Source organism: Taurulus bubalis, assembly GCF_910589615.1.
Source record: "Taurulus bubalis genome assembly, chromosome: 8".
Taxonomy (NCBI): Eukaryota; Metazoa; Chordata; class Actinopteri; order Perciformes; family Cottidae; genus Taurulus; species Taurulus bubalis.
In genome coordinates, this window is record NC_136596.1 from 4,445,761 (window position 1) to 4,462,775 (window position 17,015).

The 17,015-nt window shown below is 40.2% G+C and overlaps 2 protein-coding genes across 4 annotated transcripts; both read left to right on the top strand.

Annotated features, from left to right (window-relative positions):
* Positions 1–7,718: 7,718 nt before the first annotated feature.
* Positions 7,719–10,273, top strand: LOC306740276 (E3 ubiquitin-protein ligase TRIM39-like; the record flags this gene model as incomplete). 2 transcript variants are annotated; one of them, XR_013771045.1, is made up of 3 exons in its annotated part: positions 7,719–9,364; positions 9,976–10,140; positions 10,227–10,251. XR_013771045.1 is itself a non-coding variant. In XM_079222379.1 (2 exons), the coding sequence occupies 2 exons, from the start codon at positions 7,719–7,721 to the stop codon at positions 9,983–9,985; spliced, it is 1,656 nt and encodes a 551-aa protein (XP_079078505.1). In that variant the 3' UTR covers positions 9,986–10,273. The 2 variants fall into 2 exon arrangements, 1 of the variants encoding a protein (XP_079078505.1); XM_079222379.1 differs by having other exon boundaries at positions 9,976–10,273.
* A 2,888-nt stretch (positions 10,274–13,161) lies between these two features.
* On the top strand, positions 13,162–15,700 carry LOC306739934 (E3 ubiquitin-protein ligase TRIM39-like; the record flags this gene model as incomplete). 2 transcript variants are annotated; one of them, XR_013771038.1, is made up of 3 exons in its annotated part: positions 13,162–14,807; positions 15,419–15,583; positions 15,670–15,694. XR_013771038.1 is itself a non-coding variant. In XM_079222024.1 (2 exons), the coding sequence occupies 2 exons, from the start codon at positions 13,162–13,164 to the stop codon at positions 15,426–15,428; spliced, it is 1,656 nt and encodes a 551-aa protein (XP_079078150.1). In that variant the 3' UTR covers positions 15,429–15,700. The 2 variants fall into 2 exon arrangements, 1 of the variants encoding a protein (XP_079078150.1); XM_079222024.1 differs by having other exon boundaries at positions 15,419–15,700.
* Between the last annotated feature and the right edge of the window lie 1,315 nt (positions 15,701–17,015).

Sequence of the window (17,015 nt, forward strand, 5' to 3'; positions counted from 1 at the left end):
CTTTTTTTTCACGTTATCTCTTGCCCAAGGAGCTGTTCAAGTTGAGGCAGGACCCCACCCAGACCAAGCCCTTGTGTACAAATAAATGGACAATTTGGTTTGTGTATTTTTACAGTTTAAAAAATCCAATTGTGTAAATAATGTAAATAGTTTATTTGTTTTATATGTTTTTAATTTGCATTGTGAAGGAAATGTTTGCAGTTTTCTAAAAGTAAATCTGCTCCGTTTGGATTCAACATTCAGTTGATTTGTGTGGTTATTTTTGGAACAGGAAAAGAAGTCTTGTTGAGATTTCAAAAAGATAAAAACTGCTTTATTTGCATGTATTGAATGACATTAGTGGTGGAGACGTGAAATAGCTTTAAACAGCCTGAGGACTTTAGTAACTTGGAACTGAATCTCTGCTTTTAAGTTTAGTATTGTATATCATATTGTCTGGTGTTCCTGTTGTGTAGAAATAATTATTTTCTTGTATAAAGATGGTCGTTCTTTGCTGAATGCAAATCTGATTTTACCCCAAAAAGACCCAGTTGTGATGTGATGGTACAAATGGATGGGATCAGAACTGTGGTGAGTTCAGGCTGAAACCACCAAGTGAACTTTTTACATTTCTGCTTGTGTCCAGATGAAACAAACTAGACACAACGTGTTGATAAGTGAGCTTCAGCGGTGTTTTCAGACCTGAGATGGAACCAGGCTGCTGTTTCTCCCTTTATGCTAAGCTAGGCTAACCACATTCTGTCTGTAGCTGCATGTTTACCACACAGACTTCTCTTCACTCACTTGGCGAGAAAGGGCAAGGGATCACTTTCCAGGCATGTCGATACACAAAAACATCGCATGGGTTTTTCCCTGGATGACTGTATTTTACTTACAGTAACTCTAACTGGGGTCATATCTATCTCTCTTGGTGTTGCTTTGATTAAAATGTGGATGAACACAAAATACCATGTTGATTACTTGTTCCTGTGTTACTGCATACTGCATATTGTTGAAGAACTTGTAAATAGTGGCATACTTCTTTTTTTGCCTGTACAGTTCTGCTTCTAAATGTGTGTGACTGTTGAGACGACACTCTTTTTGTACATGACTGTCTTTTTATTTGAGAATATTGATTCTGTCCCTTTTCATTTTAAAGTTGAGTTTGAAGAGTTCAGACATGCCTGCAGTTTGACTTTAATAAAGCTGTACTCTGTCTCGGTGAAAGACTCTCGCTGTATGGGATTCATTTGAACGCATTCAGTCAACTACTTTGAAATAAAAATGCAACACATTAAGAAAGATTGAAATGTTGCTTCCAAGCGTGGTAGAAATAACGCAATTAATCATTATTATAGATGCCGACTTTGCATGAGGTAATTACCCACAGTTCATAGCAATGTTATGTTAAACACGTAGTTCCAAAAGGAAGAATGGAGACGTAAAAAAAAAAAGGTAAACAAAGAGACACGTGGGCGTTTAGCCCGATAAAATACATTTAATCAGAGGAATGCAAGCAGAAATTATATTTATAATATTTATTTACATTCATCAAACAATTCGTTTTGACAACACGAGTAAACAGGTCATTTAAAATGACTTCTCATCTCATGAGGAAGACGTTCAAATCAGTGAATACAAAGTATAAAATAAATACACAATTGTACACAATATTTGGTTATGTAGTCACGTGATGTGTTGCAGCAAAGTGCTGTCCCATTCATATTTACACCATCAAGCCCTCACAGACTCTCACACTCAACCACTCAGCAGCTGACGTCAGTGAGTCCCTGAGGGTTCAGGGTTTGAGGGTTTAGGGGACATTGGGATTGGGCCATTGTCTCAATCTCTAGTTTTAAGTCTTCTTCAATACAGCATGAAGTTCATTTAGTAAATTATGGTCCATTTAGAGTCAAACAGACCAGAATGCAGAGTATGCTTTAGGTGCGGGGATTACTGTGATTGACAGGTCTCTATCATATTAATACTAATTATTATTAGCTTCATGTATCCAGTGGTTCACATTCACAAAGAAAACATGTTCAATTAGTTTACAACTCTGTTAATGATTCAATTATGAAACCGGTAAATAATGTGAATATAAAAATGATTCATAAACGCGTCAGTAATGAAGGTCCTATGTTTCTTACTGTCGAATATCATTGATTACAGAACGAGCTCCTGTCGTTAACCTAAAATACTTATTTTATAACATTGATCATTTTATGAAAATCACAACTTAAACAGATTCCAGTACTTCTTCTTTAAAGTCACCATCATGTCATACAATTGTATTAATACTCTATATATTTAATAAGAGAGAAGGGAACATAGATTTGATATGATTTTTTATTCATTCATTTGAGGGGAAACCTGGTCACCAGGAGTACACCATCATGAATAGGACTAATTGGAAATTAGTGTGTACATTTTTGGAGGTCATGTCATACAATTGTATTAATACTCTATATATTTAAGAGAGAAGGAAACATAGATTTACTTTTTTTTTTTTTTTTTTTAATAGCAGTCGGTGAGTCCATGTCAATTGAAAGGGGAGAGAAGACCTCTCTCTCTAGTGGTGCAGAATAGCCTAGCTGCTGAAGACACCCCTCTGGCTGAGGTAGCATGGCACGGTCCAATTACCCAGGTCAGTCTATTCAGGCAGGTGTGCTGCAAACAGCTGGAACCAATCAAGGACAGCACAGTGGCTGCAGTGATTTAACACTGCAGCCTCACAGAGACACCTCCACCTTCTCTCTGTGTGGAGTTTCAACATTCTCCCTGTGTTCACGTGGGTTTACTCCTGGTACTCAGGTTTCCTCCCACATAGTCAAAAAACACGTGGGTTTACTTCTGGTACGTCGGTTGCAGGTAACTGGCGGAAACTGTTAGCACTAGTGTCAACTCCGCATATCTAAATTGAGTTCACTCAATAAAGACAAGGGATACACAGGTGTTTTCAGCTCCATCTAAAAGGTGTTCACTGCAGAGATCTAGAAAACATCACCTCCCATTGGGCCTGTCGCTGTTACAGCTGGTTCCAAACTCCACTCAGAGACAAAGGTGGAGGTGTCTCTGTGAGGCTGCAGTGATCAATTAAATCACTGCTGACTGTCTTTGGGGAAAGGGGACGGGAGGGAGATGGAGGGAGAGAGGGGGAGAAAGAGGTCACTGCTGATCTACATCAGCTGTAACCTCTTCCGCCTGTCCACCACCATCACGCGTTGACTTTCTGCCAAGTCGGCCGAAAAACCCCGTCTTCACCTTTTCCTTTTTCTCTTCCTTCTCCTTATTTTTTTTCACCATCTTATGCAGCTCTGTCGTTCTATCCACGATCTTCTTTCCAAAGAGATTTGCTTCTTCTTCACACCTCATAATATTTTTTGGGTTGTGTTTTTTAATTTTCTTCCTCTGTTTGTTGAGACAATAATTTGCTCAGGGACAAGGGTCAGTAAAGACTGCTGATGTGGCTTTATGGAGCTCATTGAGAAACTGTGGAAGTTTACACTGCTTGTGTTTCATAAGACCACCATTTTTTCTGTGACACTGACGCTTGTCTAAATGTTCAAATTCAGAAGCATTCATTTGTCTTTATAAACTATTTTGAAGTGGATGCAAGAGGTGTATTTGTGTGCTTTACAAACAATAACTCCATTCCAAGTCTGTCCACAACAGTCTATTTTGCAACTGCCAAATATCCAGTTGAGCGCACATCTTGGTCACAGTTTTTTTTAATAACCAAACTGTCTAAACCCATCTGATCGAAAACAACACTAGTGTCAGGAAGATGTCGGATGACTTGTCACTACTTTCTTACACTGTCCTAAAAAAAGAAAAAGGATGAGCACAAATGCAGAACAAAACCAAGCCTTTGTTTCCTTCAGATAATCCATCAGGATTATACTTGTATTTAATTATGTTTAACTGATGTATACAGTAATTCGATTTACTGTAATTAGCTCATGAAATATGAGCTCACCACTCATTAATTTTTCCTTTCAACACACAAGTCAATGGCATAAACTTGAACTCTGCTCTTCATTTAAAACATTTTTTACTTTACTAGTCCCAGTTAAATTAAATGAAAGCGGAGTGACGATGTTTGCTGTCGACTGAAGTCCACTCCGAGAAAGAATCAGTTCTCAGGTAAACGGCAGTAATAATGTTTCCCGCTCTTTACAGACTAATCTACCGCCTGTGTGTTTGGGCGAATGTACATTTGATGTAGCGTTAATGTCGTAATTCCCCCAAACTAACCTTCTGCTACCTGAATAAAACCACGATGACCTACACCTCCTCGTTTAACCCTCACAGGCTGAGATGGCTCCTGAGACCACGCTGAGTCCACAGAAAGGTAGGGGATCCGTTTGTCATGGCTCCTTTTTGAAACCTCTGCTGTGGAAACTCCCATGACACACAAAAGTGAAATCCATCTTTTTTTTTGTCCTTTTCTTTGGTGATCCTCTAGGAGCCAGTGAGATCTCAGATGCCTGCAAGCCCCTGAAGAAGCGAAGCAGAGCGTCGACGGACGTGGAGATGGCTTCTTCTCAGTACAGAGACTCCTCTGACTCCGACTCCAGATCTTTACTGGAGTTTCTAGGATGTCTCTTTTGTTCGTCCTCCAAGTTCACAGGTACAGAAATAGACACGACCTGCTGTAAAACGTTGCAGGAAGCTTATTTGTAAATGTTTGCTAACGAGAAGCTACTTTCTAAACAGTGATGACACGTGCACAGCGAGGAGGATGCGGAAATGAATTTAAAATAAAATAATCTCACAAGACAACTTCATAGTTTGTTCACATCTTTTATTTTCCCAAATATGTCATCTCTTTTTCAACAGAACAGAACAGACGACTGATAACAAAAAACAAACAATGAATACTTTGCGGAGCATCCGAGCGGAGAGAAGATTCCTGTTTCTGGAACTTTCCACGACTGATAAAGGAACCATGGAGACGGTTGGTACAAACATGTCGGGCGGTGTAACCCTGGTACAGGATGCTGGCGGGACGTGTGCTGCACCACCCTGAAGGAAGGAGCGGATCCACGTCAACACCCGGTCCACTCAATGAGTACACAGCTCATGACGGTGGAGTGGGGATGGGCTCTTGTATTTCTCTGGCCGTTAGGATCCAGATACTCTTAATACCCCAAAACGGGTCATCTAACCTTCCTCTTGTGTTAGCTTTATAGTAGCATGTCTTGTGTTAGCTTTATAGTAGCATCTCTTGTGTTAGCTTTATAGTAGCATCTCTTGTGTTAGCTTTATAGTAGCATCTCTTGTGTTAGCTTTATAGTAGCATGTCTTGTGTTAGCTTTATAGTAGCATCTCTTGTGTTAGCTTTATAGTAGCATCTCTTGTGTTAGCTTTATAGTAGCATCTCTTGTGTTAGCTTTATAGTAGCATGTCTTGTGTTAGCTTTATAGTAGCATCTCTTGTGTTAGCTTTATAGTAGCATGTCTTGTGTTAGCTTTATAGTCGCATGTCTTGTGTTAGCTTTATAGTAGCATCTCTTGTGTTAACGGGTTGGTTTTGACCCATGTCTTAAATCAGCTGTAAAATACACTAAAAACAATTATCTATCATCCAATTTGTTTCTCATTTCTTGGTTACCTTGTTAGGCTTCCTTATCCATGAAAATATTGTTTTACATGTTTTAATATTTTTGGTGTGGGCCTCTGGGCCTTTTCTTTGTCAGGATACCTCGATTTCAATTTAAAAAATGGTAAAATGAACCTCAAGAGAATCATATAAATAAATGAAAGGTTGTGTTACCTGACTATAACTGAGGGGTATTAGAACACATCTCTTAAATATTGTTTTTTACACTTTCTAATTATTAACTATAGTACAATCTATGGTGTTATAGGTCAATTTCGACTCATATATTTACTTCAAGAAAAAGGCTAAAAAGTATTTTTTTCAGCAATAGAACTTTAATACAAACAAAATGAAAAGCAGAACAAGTCATAACACAACATATCGATTTGCAAGGTCAAAAAAACAACAACCAATCAAGCAAATCTTATTTTTATAACTGGGTCTAAACCGACCCTAACAACACAAAGGTCATAATTTCAACCAGAGCATTTTATAATTTAGTGAAACATTTTTGTTTTGCTTTATTTTGTTGAAATAGAGGTTCCTGACAAAGTCAAAAAGCCTTGACGCAATAACCACATTTTATATGGTTCTTTTATGCATTTAAAATCTAAAACGGGTCGGTGCCGACCCAAACACAAGAGGAAGGTTAAGTTAAAAAACAACAACACACTACTGTCATGGATGAACCAGGAATACAAAACTAAATCCACTTCAGGAAGTGATGGACGTCGGCCGGAGTGATGGAGGCCGAGGCGTTGGCAGGGTCGTCATGGAAGGTCCACATGAGGAAGAGGGGAGGAAGAGGAGGGGTTGGGGTTGTCTCCTCCTGTTCCTCTCATTCTATATCGTCCTCGCTCAGACTCTGTGCACTCACAATAATACCAATAGATAAAGATAATAAGAGTCACTGAGAAATATTTGACTATTTCCAAATGTAGTCAGTTTCCTGCCCACACCACACAGCTCACTAATCTGCTTTGAGTTGATTGACAGGTGATATCAGGAAGTGTTCCAACAGGTTTGAGCTCACCTTTGCCATGCCCCGCCCTCTCTGCGACACAAAAACAAACAACACATACAGTCAGAGTCCAAACTATCACTGTTTTACGACATTAAAAACAAAGAGACAGTTGAAGCACATAAAAACAACAGACTTAGTTTGTTACATTCATTTGTCGTGGGTTTAAATGTTCCAATTGGCTGTTTATTTGAGTCACTTTTATGTATTTGTGATGTAATTAGTATTTGTAATAATTGGTAAATATGGCATTATTCTCCTCAGATTTAAGCCAGACTACTCCGTGTGAGTCACAGGGAGGTAAAGGTGAGCTGTTCACCCACAGAGCTGCAAGTAAGAGGCGGAGCTACACTGGAGAGGAGAGCTCCTACGTCACACTCCAGAAACGAAAGTTAAGTTCCTCAGAGGCAGAAACACTGCAGTCGAGACAAGTCTCTGCTTTTCTCTCAAAGACAATTCAAAGTGACTTCATCAGGTTTTCCTCAACAACACAACAGAGTCTCTTCCAAACACTGGTGAGTACATCTGATCATATTTACACCTTTAATCACCAGGATTAACTCTAAACTTTAGCTTTACACAGGCAGGAAGTTTCTCTCTGATCACTTCATACCTGATGAATTATTAACAATATAACTATGGCTGTCTGTCCAAAGTCCACTACACAGAAACTCACTTTAACAGCTTGGTAACAGCAAAGTGTCTCAGGAGGACTTTAGTAACTTGTAACTGAATCTCTGTGGTTTTAAGTTTAGTCTCACTGCGACTTTCCTGCTATTGTTACTGTTCATTGATCACTTCCTCTATTTCCTCTGGTTGTTTCACAATAAAATTGTTCTACCAGCGGGAGGCTTTTATTGTGAAGCAGCGGGAGGAAATGTGATGTGTTTGTCATCACGTGAGCAGAGCTTTATGTCAGTGCTGTTCTTTAATGCACATTGGACTTATTCTGTGCTGCTTTGAAGAGGAGCAAGGTTGAGTCTGTCGGCACGACTTTGATCTTGGTTGCTTATCTAAAAGTTAAAAGATATGAAAAGAATCACACTTTTTCAACAAATAATTTAATTTTATTTTGAATAAAATGTTTTTCTTTTCTTCCACAATGTGTGTAGATATGGCTGCTGCAAACTATCTGCCATCTGAAGATCAGTTCCTGTGCTCCGTCTGTCTGGATGTGTTCACTGATCCAGTCAGCACACCATGTGGACACAACTTCTGCAAAAAGTGCATCAATGATTACTGGAATACCAACGACCAGAACACGTGTCCAATGTGTAAAAAGGTTTTCACCTCAAGACCTGAGCTGCTCGTCAACACTTTGGTCTCTGAGATGGTTTCTCATGTCAGACAGTCGGCTCAACAGAAAGCCAGCAGCAGCAGCTCAGAGCAACAAGAGTCCAAACCAGGAGAAGTTCCCTGTGACGTCTGCACTGGAACCAGACTGAAGGCCCTGAAGTCCTGCCTGGTGTGTCTGGTCTCCTACTGTGAGACTCACCTGGAGCCTCATCTGACAACGTCAGGCCTGAAGAGACATCAGCTGATCGAGCCTGTGGAGAACCTGGAAGGCAGGATGTGTACGAAGCACGATAAACCTCTGGAGCTGTTCTGTCAGACCGACCAGACATGTGTCTGCGTGCTCTGCACTGTGTTAGACCACAATACGCACAAGTTTGTTCCTCTGAAAGAAGGATATGAAGGAAAGAAGGTCGAGCTGGAGAAGACAGAGGCTGAAATTCAGGAGATGATCCAGAAGAGACGACTGAAGATTCAGGAGGTCAAACACATAGTGGAGCTCAGTGAGGAAGATGCAGACAGAGAGAAAGCAGAAGGTGTTCAGGTCTTCACTGATCTGAAGGAGTCTGTTGAGAGAAAATTGAAAGAGCTCATCAATACGATAGAAGAGAAGCAGAGAACAACAAAGAAACAGGCTGAAGACTCCATCAAAGAGCTGGAACAGGAAATCTCTGAGCTGAGGAAGAGGAGCACTGAGGTGGAGAAGCTCTCCCTCTCTGAAGACCACCTCCACCTCCTCCAGAGCTTCCAGTCCCTAAACATCCACCTCCCACCACCCACCAAGGACTGGACAAAGGTCAGTGTTCCTCCAGCTTCATATGGGGGGACTGTGAGGAGAGCTGTGTCTCAGCTGGAGGAGACTCTCAGTGGAAAGATGAAGAAGCTGGTTGCTGAAGCTGAGCTGAAGACGATCCAGAAGTTTGCAGTGGAAGTGACTCTTGATCCTGATACAGCTCATCCTCACCTCATCCTGTCTGATGACGGGAAACAAGTACATGATGGTTATGTGAGCAAGAATCTCCCAGACAACCCAGAGAGATTTTCTTATTGTGTTTGTGTTTTAGCAAAGCAGAGTTTCTCTTCAGGCAGATTTTACTTTGAGGTTCAAGTTAAAGGAAAGACTGACTGGACTTTTGGAGTGGCCAGAGAGTCGATCAACAGGAAGGGAGGCATCACACTGAACCCTCAGAAGGGTTACTGGACTATATGGTTGACAAATGGAAACGAGTATGAAGCTAATGACGACCCTTCAGTTGTTCTCTCCCTGAAGTCTGGGCCTCAGAAGGTGGGGGTGTTTGTGGACTATGAGGAGGGTCTGGTCTCCTTCTATGACGTAGAAGCTGCAGCTCTTATCTACTCCTTTACTGGCTGCTGCTTCAAGGAGAAACTCTTCCCATACTTCAGTCCTGAAGATTATGTTGGTGGTACAAACTCTGCACCTCTGATCATCACTCCTGTCAGAGTAAAGTAATCACTCTTTTTGGTTATTGTAATGATTTTATTCATTGAAGAGAATAACTGTACATATTCTGTGTGAATATCATGTAGTTTAACTTTACATCTTATTTCATACAGTCTGTTTTCTGTGGTGACGGATTTTCACGTCATTAAGACATTTTATTAAATGTATCCCGTTACATATAAACACATTCGTGGGACGCGTTCATCTCTTAAACTCTGCATCTTGACACATTATATGGAGAATATCCATTTCAACCTTCTTTAAAGACACCAAATACATGAAGCTGAAGTCTGACTTTGAGTAAATCTGCTAAATTAATTAGATCTGATGTGCAACCACAGAAAACATAATAGCTTTGTCATGAAGCTTCATTTAAGAGTGAGGCCTATTACATTTATAGTGTTTACAGAATACATTATGTGTTATTGTGTGATTAAAGTTAATAATTAGAATAGACGCAAATGTTTTTTTGGTGTGAAAAGTGGTTTGAATAACTATTAGTCACTTTGGCCAACTTTGATTTGTTTTGTGAATATTGGTGAAATGACTTATGAACCAAATAAACCAAAAGTGAAATGCATCTTTTTTTTTGTCCTTTTCTTTGGTGATCCTCTAGGAGCCAGTGAGATCTCAGATGCCTTCAAGCCCCTGAAGAAGCGAAGCAGAGCGTCGACGGACGTGGAGATGGCTTCTTCTCAGTACAGAGACTCCTCTGACTCCGACTCCAGATCTTTACTGGAGTTTCTAGGATGTCTCTTTTGTTCGTCCTCCAAGTTCACAGGTACAGAAATAGACACGACCTGCTGTAAAACGTTGCAGGAAGCTTATTTTTAAATGTTTGCTAACGAGAAGCTACTTTCTAAACAGGGATGACACGTGCACAGCGAGGAGGATGCGTAAATGAATTTAAAATAAAATAATCTCACAAGACAACTTCATAGTTTGTTCACATCTTTTATTTTCCCAAATATGTCATCTCTTTTTCGTTCTCGACTGGTAAGTCGAGAACGAACAGAAAGACGACTGATAACAAAAAACAAACAATGAATACTTTGCGGAGCATCCGAGCGGAGAGAAGATTCCTGTTTCTGGAACTTTCCACGACTGATAAAGGAACCATGGAGACGGTTGGTACAAACATGTCGGGCGGTGTAACCCTGGTACAGGATGCTGGCGGGACGTGTGCTGCACCACCCTGAAGGAAGGAGCGGATCCACGTCAACACCCGGTCCACTCAATGAGTACACAGCTCATGACGGTGGAGTGGGGATGGGCTCTTGTATTTCTCTGGCCGTTAGGATCCAGATACTCTTAATACCCCAAAACGGGTCATCTAACCTTCCTCTTGTGTTAGCTTTATAGTAGCATGTCTTGTGTTAGCTTTATAGTAGCATGTCTTGTGTTAGCTTTATAGTAGCATCTCTTGTGTTAGCTTTATAGTAGCATCTCTTGTGTTAGCTTTATAGTAGCATGTCTTGTGTTAGCTTTATAGTAGCATCTCTTGTGTTAGCTTTATAGTAGCATGTCTTGTGTTAGCTTTATAGTAGCATGTCTTGTGTTAGCTTTATAGTAGCATCTCTTGTGTTAACGGGTTGGTTTTGACCCATGTCTTAAATCAGCTGTAAAATACACTAAAAACAATTATCTATCATCCAATTTGTTTCTCATTTCTTGGTTACCTTGTTAGGCTTCCTTATTCATTAAAATATTGTTTTACATGTTTTAATATTTTTGGTGTGGGCCTCTGGGCCTTTTCTTTGTCAGGATACCTCGATTTCAATTTAAAAAATGGTAAAATGAACCTCAAGAGAATCATATAAATAAATGAAAGGTTGTGTTACCTGACTATAACTGAGGGGTATTAGAACACATCTCTTAAATATTGTTTTTTACACTTTCTAATTATTAACTATAGTACAATCTATGGTGTTATAGGTCAATTTCGACTCATATATTTACTTCAAGAAAAAGGCTAAAAAGTATTTTTTTCAGCAATAGAACTTTAATACAAACAAAATGAAAAGCAGAACAAGTCATAACACAACATATCGATTTGCAAGGTCAAAAAAACAACATCCAATCAAGCAAATCTTATTTTTATAACTGGGTCTAAACCGACCCTAACAACACAAAGGTCATAATTTCAACCCGAGCATTTTATAATTTAGTGAAACATTTTTGTTTTGCTTTATTTTGTTGAAATAGAGGTTCCTGACAAAGTCAAAAAGCCTTGACGCAATAACCACATTTTATATGGTTCTTTTATGCATTTAAAATCTAAAACGGGTCGGTGCCGACCCAAACACAAGAGGAAGGTTAAGTTAAAAAACAACAACACACTACTGTCATGGATGAACCAGGAATACAAAACTAAATCCACTTCAGGAAGTGATGGACGTCGGCCGGAGTGATGGAGGCCGAGGCGTTGGCAGGGTCGTCATGGAAGGTCCACATGAGGAAGAGGGGAGGAAGAGGAGGGGTTGGGGTTGTCTCCTCCTGTTCCTCTCATTCTATATCGTCCTCGCTCAGACTCTGTGCGCTCACAATAATACCAATAGATAAAGATAATAAGAGTCACTGAGAAATATTTGACTATTTCCAAATGTAGTCAGTTTCCTGCCCACACCACACAGCTCACTAATCTGCTTTGAGTTGATTGACAGGTGATATCAGGAAGTGTTCCAACAGGTTTGAGCTCACCTTTGCCATGCCCCGCCCTCTCTGCGACACAAAAACAAACAACACATACAGTCAGAGTCCAAACTATCACTGTTTTACAACATTAAAAACAAAGAGACAGTTGAAGCACATAAAAACAACAGACTTAGTTTGTTACATTCATTTGTCGTGGGTTTAAATGTTCCAATTGGCTGTTTATTTGAGTCACTTTTATGTATTTGTGATGTAATTAGTATTTGTAATAATTGGTAAATATGGCATTAATCTCCTCAGATTTAAGCCAGACTACTCCGTGTGAGTCACAGGGAGGTAAAGGTGAGGTGTTCACCCACAGAGCTGCAAGTAAGAGGCGGAGCTACACTGGAGAGGAGAGCTCCTACGTCACACTCCAGAAACGAAAGTTAAGTTCCTCAGAGGCAGAAACACTGCAGTCGAGACAAGTCTCTGCTTTTCTCTCAAAGACAATTCAAAGTGACTTCATCAGGTTTTCCTCAACAACACAACAGAGTCTCTTCCAAACACTGGTGAGTACATCTGATCATATTTACACCTTTAATCACCAGGATTAACTCTAAACTTTAGCTTTACACAGGCAGGAAGTTTCTCTCTGATCACTTCATACCTGATGAATTATTAACAATATAACTATGGCTGTCTGTCCAAAGTCCACTACACAGAAACTCACTTTAACAGCTTGGTAACAGCAAAGTGTCTCAGGAGGACTTTAGTAACTTGTAACTGAATCTCTGTGGTTTTAAGTTTAGTCTCACTGCGACTTTCCTGCTATTGTTACTGTTCATTGATCACTTCCTCTATTTCCTCTGGTTGTTTCACAATAAAATTGTTCTACCAGCGGGAGGCTTTTATTGTGAAGCAGCGGGAGGAAATGTGATGTGTTTGTCATCACGTGAGCAGAGCTTTATGTCAGTGCTGTTCTTTAATGCACATTGGACTTATTCTGTGCTGCTTTGAAGAGGAGCAAGGTTGAGTCTGTCGGCACGACTTTGATCTTGGTTGCTTGTCTAAAAGTTAAAAGATATGAAAAGAATCACACTTTTTCAACAAATAATTTAACTTTATTTTGAATAAAATGTTTTTCTTTTCTTCCACAATGTGCGTAGATATGGCTGCTGCAAACTATCTGCCATCTGAAGATCAGTTCCTGTGCTCCGTCTGTCTGGATGTGTTCACTGATCCAGTCAGCACACCATGTGGACACAACTTCTGCAAAAAGTGCATCAATGATTACTGGAATACCAACGACCAGAACACGTGTCCAATGTGTAAAAAGGTTTTCACCTCAAGACCTGAGCTGCTTGTCAACACTTTGGTCTCTGAGATGGTTTCTCATGTCAGACAGTCGGCTCAACAGAAAGCCAGCAGCAGCAGCTCAGAGCAACAAGAGTCCAAACCAGGAGAAGTTCCCTGTGACGTCTGCACTGGAACCAGACTGAAGGCCCTGAAGTCCTGCCTGGTGTGTCTGGTCTCCTACTGTGAGACTCACCTGGAGCCTCATCTGACAACGTCAGGCCTGAAGAGACATCAGCTGATCGAGCCTGTGGAGAACCTGGAAGGCAGGATGTGTACGAAGCACGATAAACCTCTGGAGCTGTTCTGTCAGACCGACCAGACATGTGTCTGCATGCTCTGCACTGTGTTAGACCACAAGATGCATGATGTTGTTCCTCTGAAAGAAGGATATGAAGGAAAGAAGGTCGAGCTGGAGAAGACAGAGGCTGAAATTCAGGAGATGATCCAGAAGAGACGACTGAAGATTCAGGAGGTCAAACACATAGTGGAGCTGAGTGAGGAAGATGCAGACAGAGAGAAAGCAGAAGGTGTTCAGGTCTTCACTCATCTGAAGGAGTCTGTTGAGAGAAAATTGAAAGAGCTCATCAATACGATAGAAGAGAAGCAGAGAACAACAAAGAAACAGGCTGAAGACTCCATCAAAGAGCTGGAACAGGAAATCTCTGAGCTGATGAAGAGGAGCACTGAGGTGGAGAAGCTCTCCCTCTCTGAAGACCACCTCCACCTCCTCCAGAGCTTCCAGTCCCTAAACATCCACCTCCCACCACCCACCAAGGACTGGACAAAGGTCAAAGTTCCTCCAGCTTCATATGGGGGGACTGTGAGGAGAGCTGTGTCTCAGCTGGAGGAGACTCTCAGTGGAAAGATGAAGAAGCTGGTTGCTGAAGCTGAGCTGAAGACGATCCAGAAGTTTGCAGTGGAAGTGACTCTTGATCCTGATACAGCTCATCCTGACCTCATCCTGTCTGATGACGGGAAACAAGTACATGATAGTGATGTGAGCAAGAATCTCCCAAACAACCCAGAGAGATTTTCTTATTGTGTTTGTGTTTTAGCAAAGCAGAGTTTCTCTTCAGGCAGATTTTACTTTGAGGTTCAAGTTAAAGGAAAGACTGACTGGGATTTAGGAGTGGCCAGAGAGTCGATTAACAGGAAGGGAGACATCACACTGAGCCCTCAGAAGGGTTACTGGACTATATGGTTGAGAAATGGAAACGAGTACAAAGCTCTTGACGTCCCTCCAGTTGTTCTCTCCCTGAAGCCTCGGCCTCAGAAGGTGGGGGTGTTTGTGGACTATGAGGAGGGTCTGGTCTCCTTCTATGACGTAGAAGCTGCAGCTCTTATCTACTCCTTTACTGGCTGCTGCTTCAAGGAGAAACTCTTCCCATACTTCAGTCCTGAACCTAATTACGATGGTACAAACTCTGCACCTCTGATCATCACTCCTGTCAGAGTAAAGTAATCACTCTTTTTGTTTATTGTAATGATTTTATTCATTGAAGAGAATAACTGTACATATTCTGTGTGAATATCATGTAGTTTAACTTTACATCTTATTTCATACAGTCTGTTTTCTGTGGTGACGGATTTTCACGTCATTAAGACATTTTATTAAATGTATCCCGTTACATATAAACACATTCGTGGGACGCGTTCATCTCTTAAACTCTGCATCTTGACACATTATATGGAGAATATCCATTTCAACCTTCTTTAAAGACACCAAATACATGAAGCTGAAGTCTGACTTTGAGTAAATCTGCTAAATTAATTAGATCTGATGTGCAACCACAGAAAACATAATAGCTTTGTCATGAAGCTTCATTTAAGAGTGAGGCCTATTACATTTATAGTGTTTACAGAATACATTATGTGTTATTGTGTGATTAAAGTTAATAATTAGAATAGACGCAAATGTTTTTTTGGTGTGAAAAGTGGTTTGAATAACTATTAGTCACTTTGGCCAACTTTGATTTGTTTTGTGAATATTGGTGAAATGACTTATGAACCAAATAAACCAAAAGTGAAATGCATCTTTTTTTTTGTCCTTTTCTTTGGTGATCCTCTAGGAGCCAGTGAGATCTCAGATGCCTTCAAGCCCCTGAAGAAGCGAAGCAGAGCGTCGACGGACGTGGAGATGGCTTCTTCTCAGTACAGAGACTCCTCTGACTCCGACTCCAGATCTTTACTGGAGTTTCTAGGATGTCTCTTTTGTTCGTCCTCCAAGTTCACAGGTACAGAAATAGACACGACCTGCTGTAAAACGTTGCAGGAAGCTTATTTTTAAATGTTTGCTAACGAGAAGCTACTTTCTAAACAGGGATGACACGTGCACAGCGAGGAGGATGCGTAAATGAATTTAAAATAAAATAATCTCACAAGACAACTTCATAGTTTGTTCACATCTTTTATTTTCCCAAATATGTCATCTCTTTTTCGTTCTCGACTGGCAAGTCGAGAACGAACAGAAAGACGACTGATAACAAAAAACAAACAATGAATACTTTGCGGAGCATCCGAGCGGAGAGAAGATTCCTGTTTCTGGAACTTTCCACGACTGATAAAGGAACCATGGAGACGGTTGGTACAAACATGTCGGGCGGTGTAACCCTGGTACAGGATGCTGGCGGGACGTGTGCTGCACCACCCTGAAGGAAGGAGCGGATCCACGTCAACACCCGGTCCACTCAATGAGTACACAGCTCATGACGGTGGAGTGGGGATGGGCTCTTGTATTTCTCTGGCCGTTAGGATCCAGATACTCTTAATACCCCAAAACGGGTCATCTAACCTTCCTCTTGTGTTAGCTTTATAGTAGCATGTCTTGTGTTAGCTTTATAGTAGCATCTCTTGTGTTAGCTTTATAGTAGCATGTCTTGTGTTAGCTTTATAGTAGCATCTCTTGTGTTAGCTTTATAGTAGCATCTCTTGTGTTAGCTTTATAGTAGCATCTCTTGTGTTAACGGGTTGGTTTTGACCCATGTCTTAAATCAGCTGTAAAATACACTAAAAACAATTATCTATCATCCAATTTGTTTCTCATTTCTTGGTTACCTTGTTAGGCTTCCTTATCCATGAAAATATTGTTTTACATGTTTTAATATTTTTGGTGTGGGCCTCTGGGCCTTTTCTTTGTCAGGATACCTCGATTTCAATTTAAAAAATGGTAAAATGAATCTCAAGAGAATCATATAAATAAATGAAAGGTTGTGTTACCTGACTATAACTGAGGGGTATTAGAACACATCTCTTAAATATTGTTTTTTACACTTTCTAATTATTAACTATAGTACAATCTATGGTGTTATAGGTCAATTTCGACTCATATATTTACTTCAAGAAAAAGGCTAAAAAGTATTTTTTTCAGCAATAGAACTTTAATACAAACAAAATGAAAAGCAGAACAAGTCATAACACAACATATCGATTTGCAAGGTCAAAAAAACAACAACCAATCAAGCAAATCTTATTTTTATAACTGGGTCTAAACCGACCCTAACAACACAAAGGTCATAATTTCAACCAGAGCATTTTATAATTTAGTGAAACATTTTTGTTTTGCTTTATTTTGTTGAAATAGAGGTTCCTGACAAAGTCAAAAAGCCTTGACGCAATAACCACATTTTATATGGTTCTTTTATGCATTTAAAATCTAAAACGGGTCGG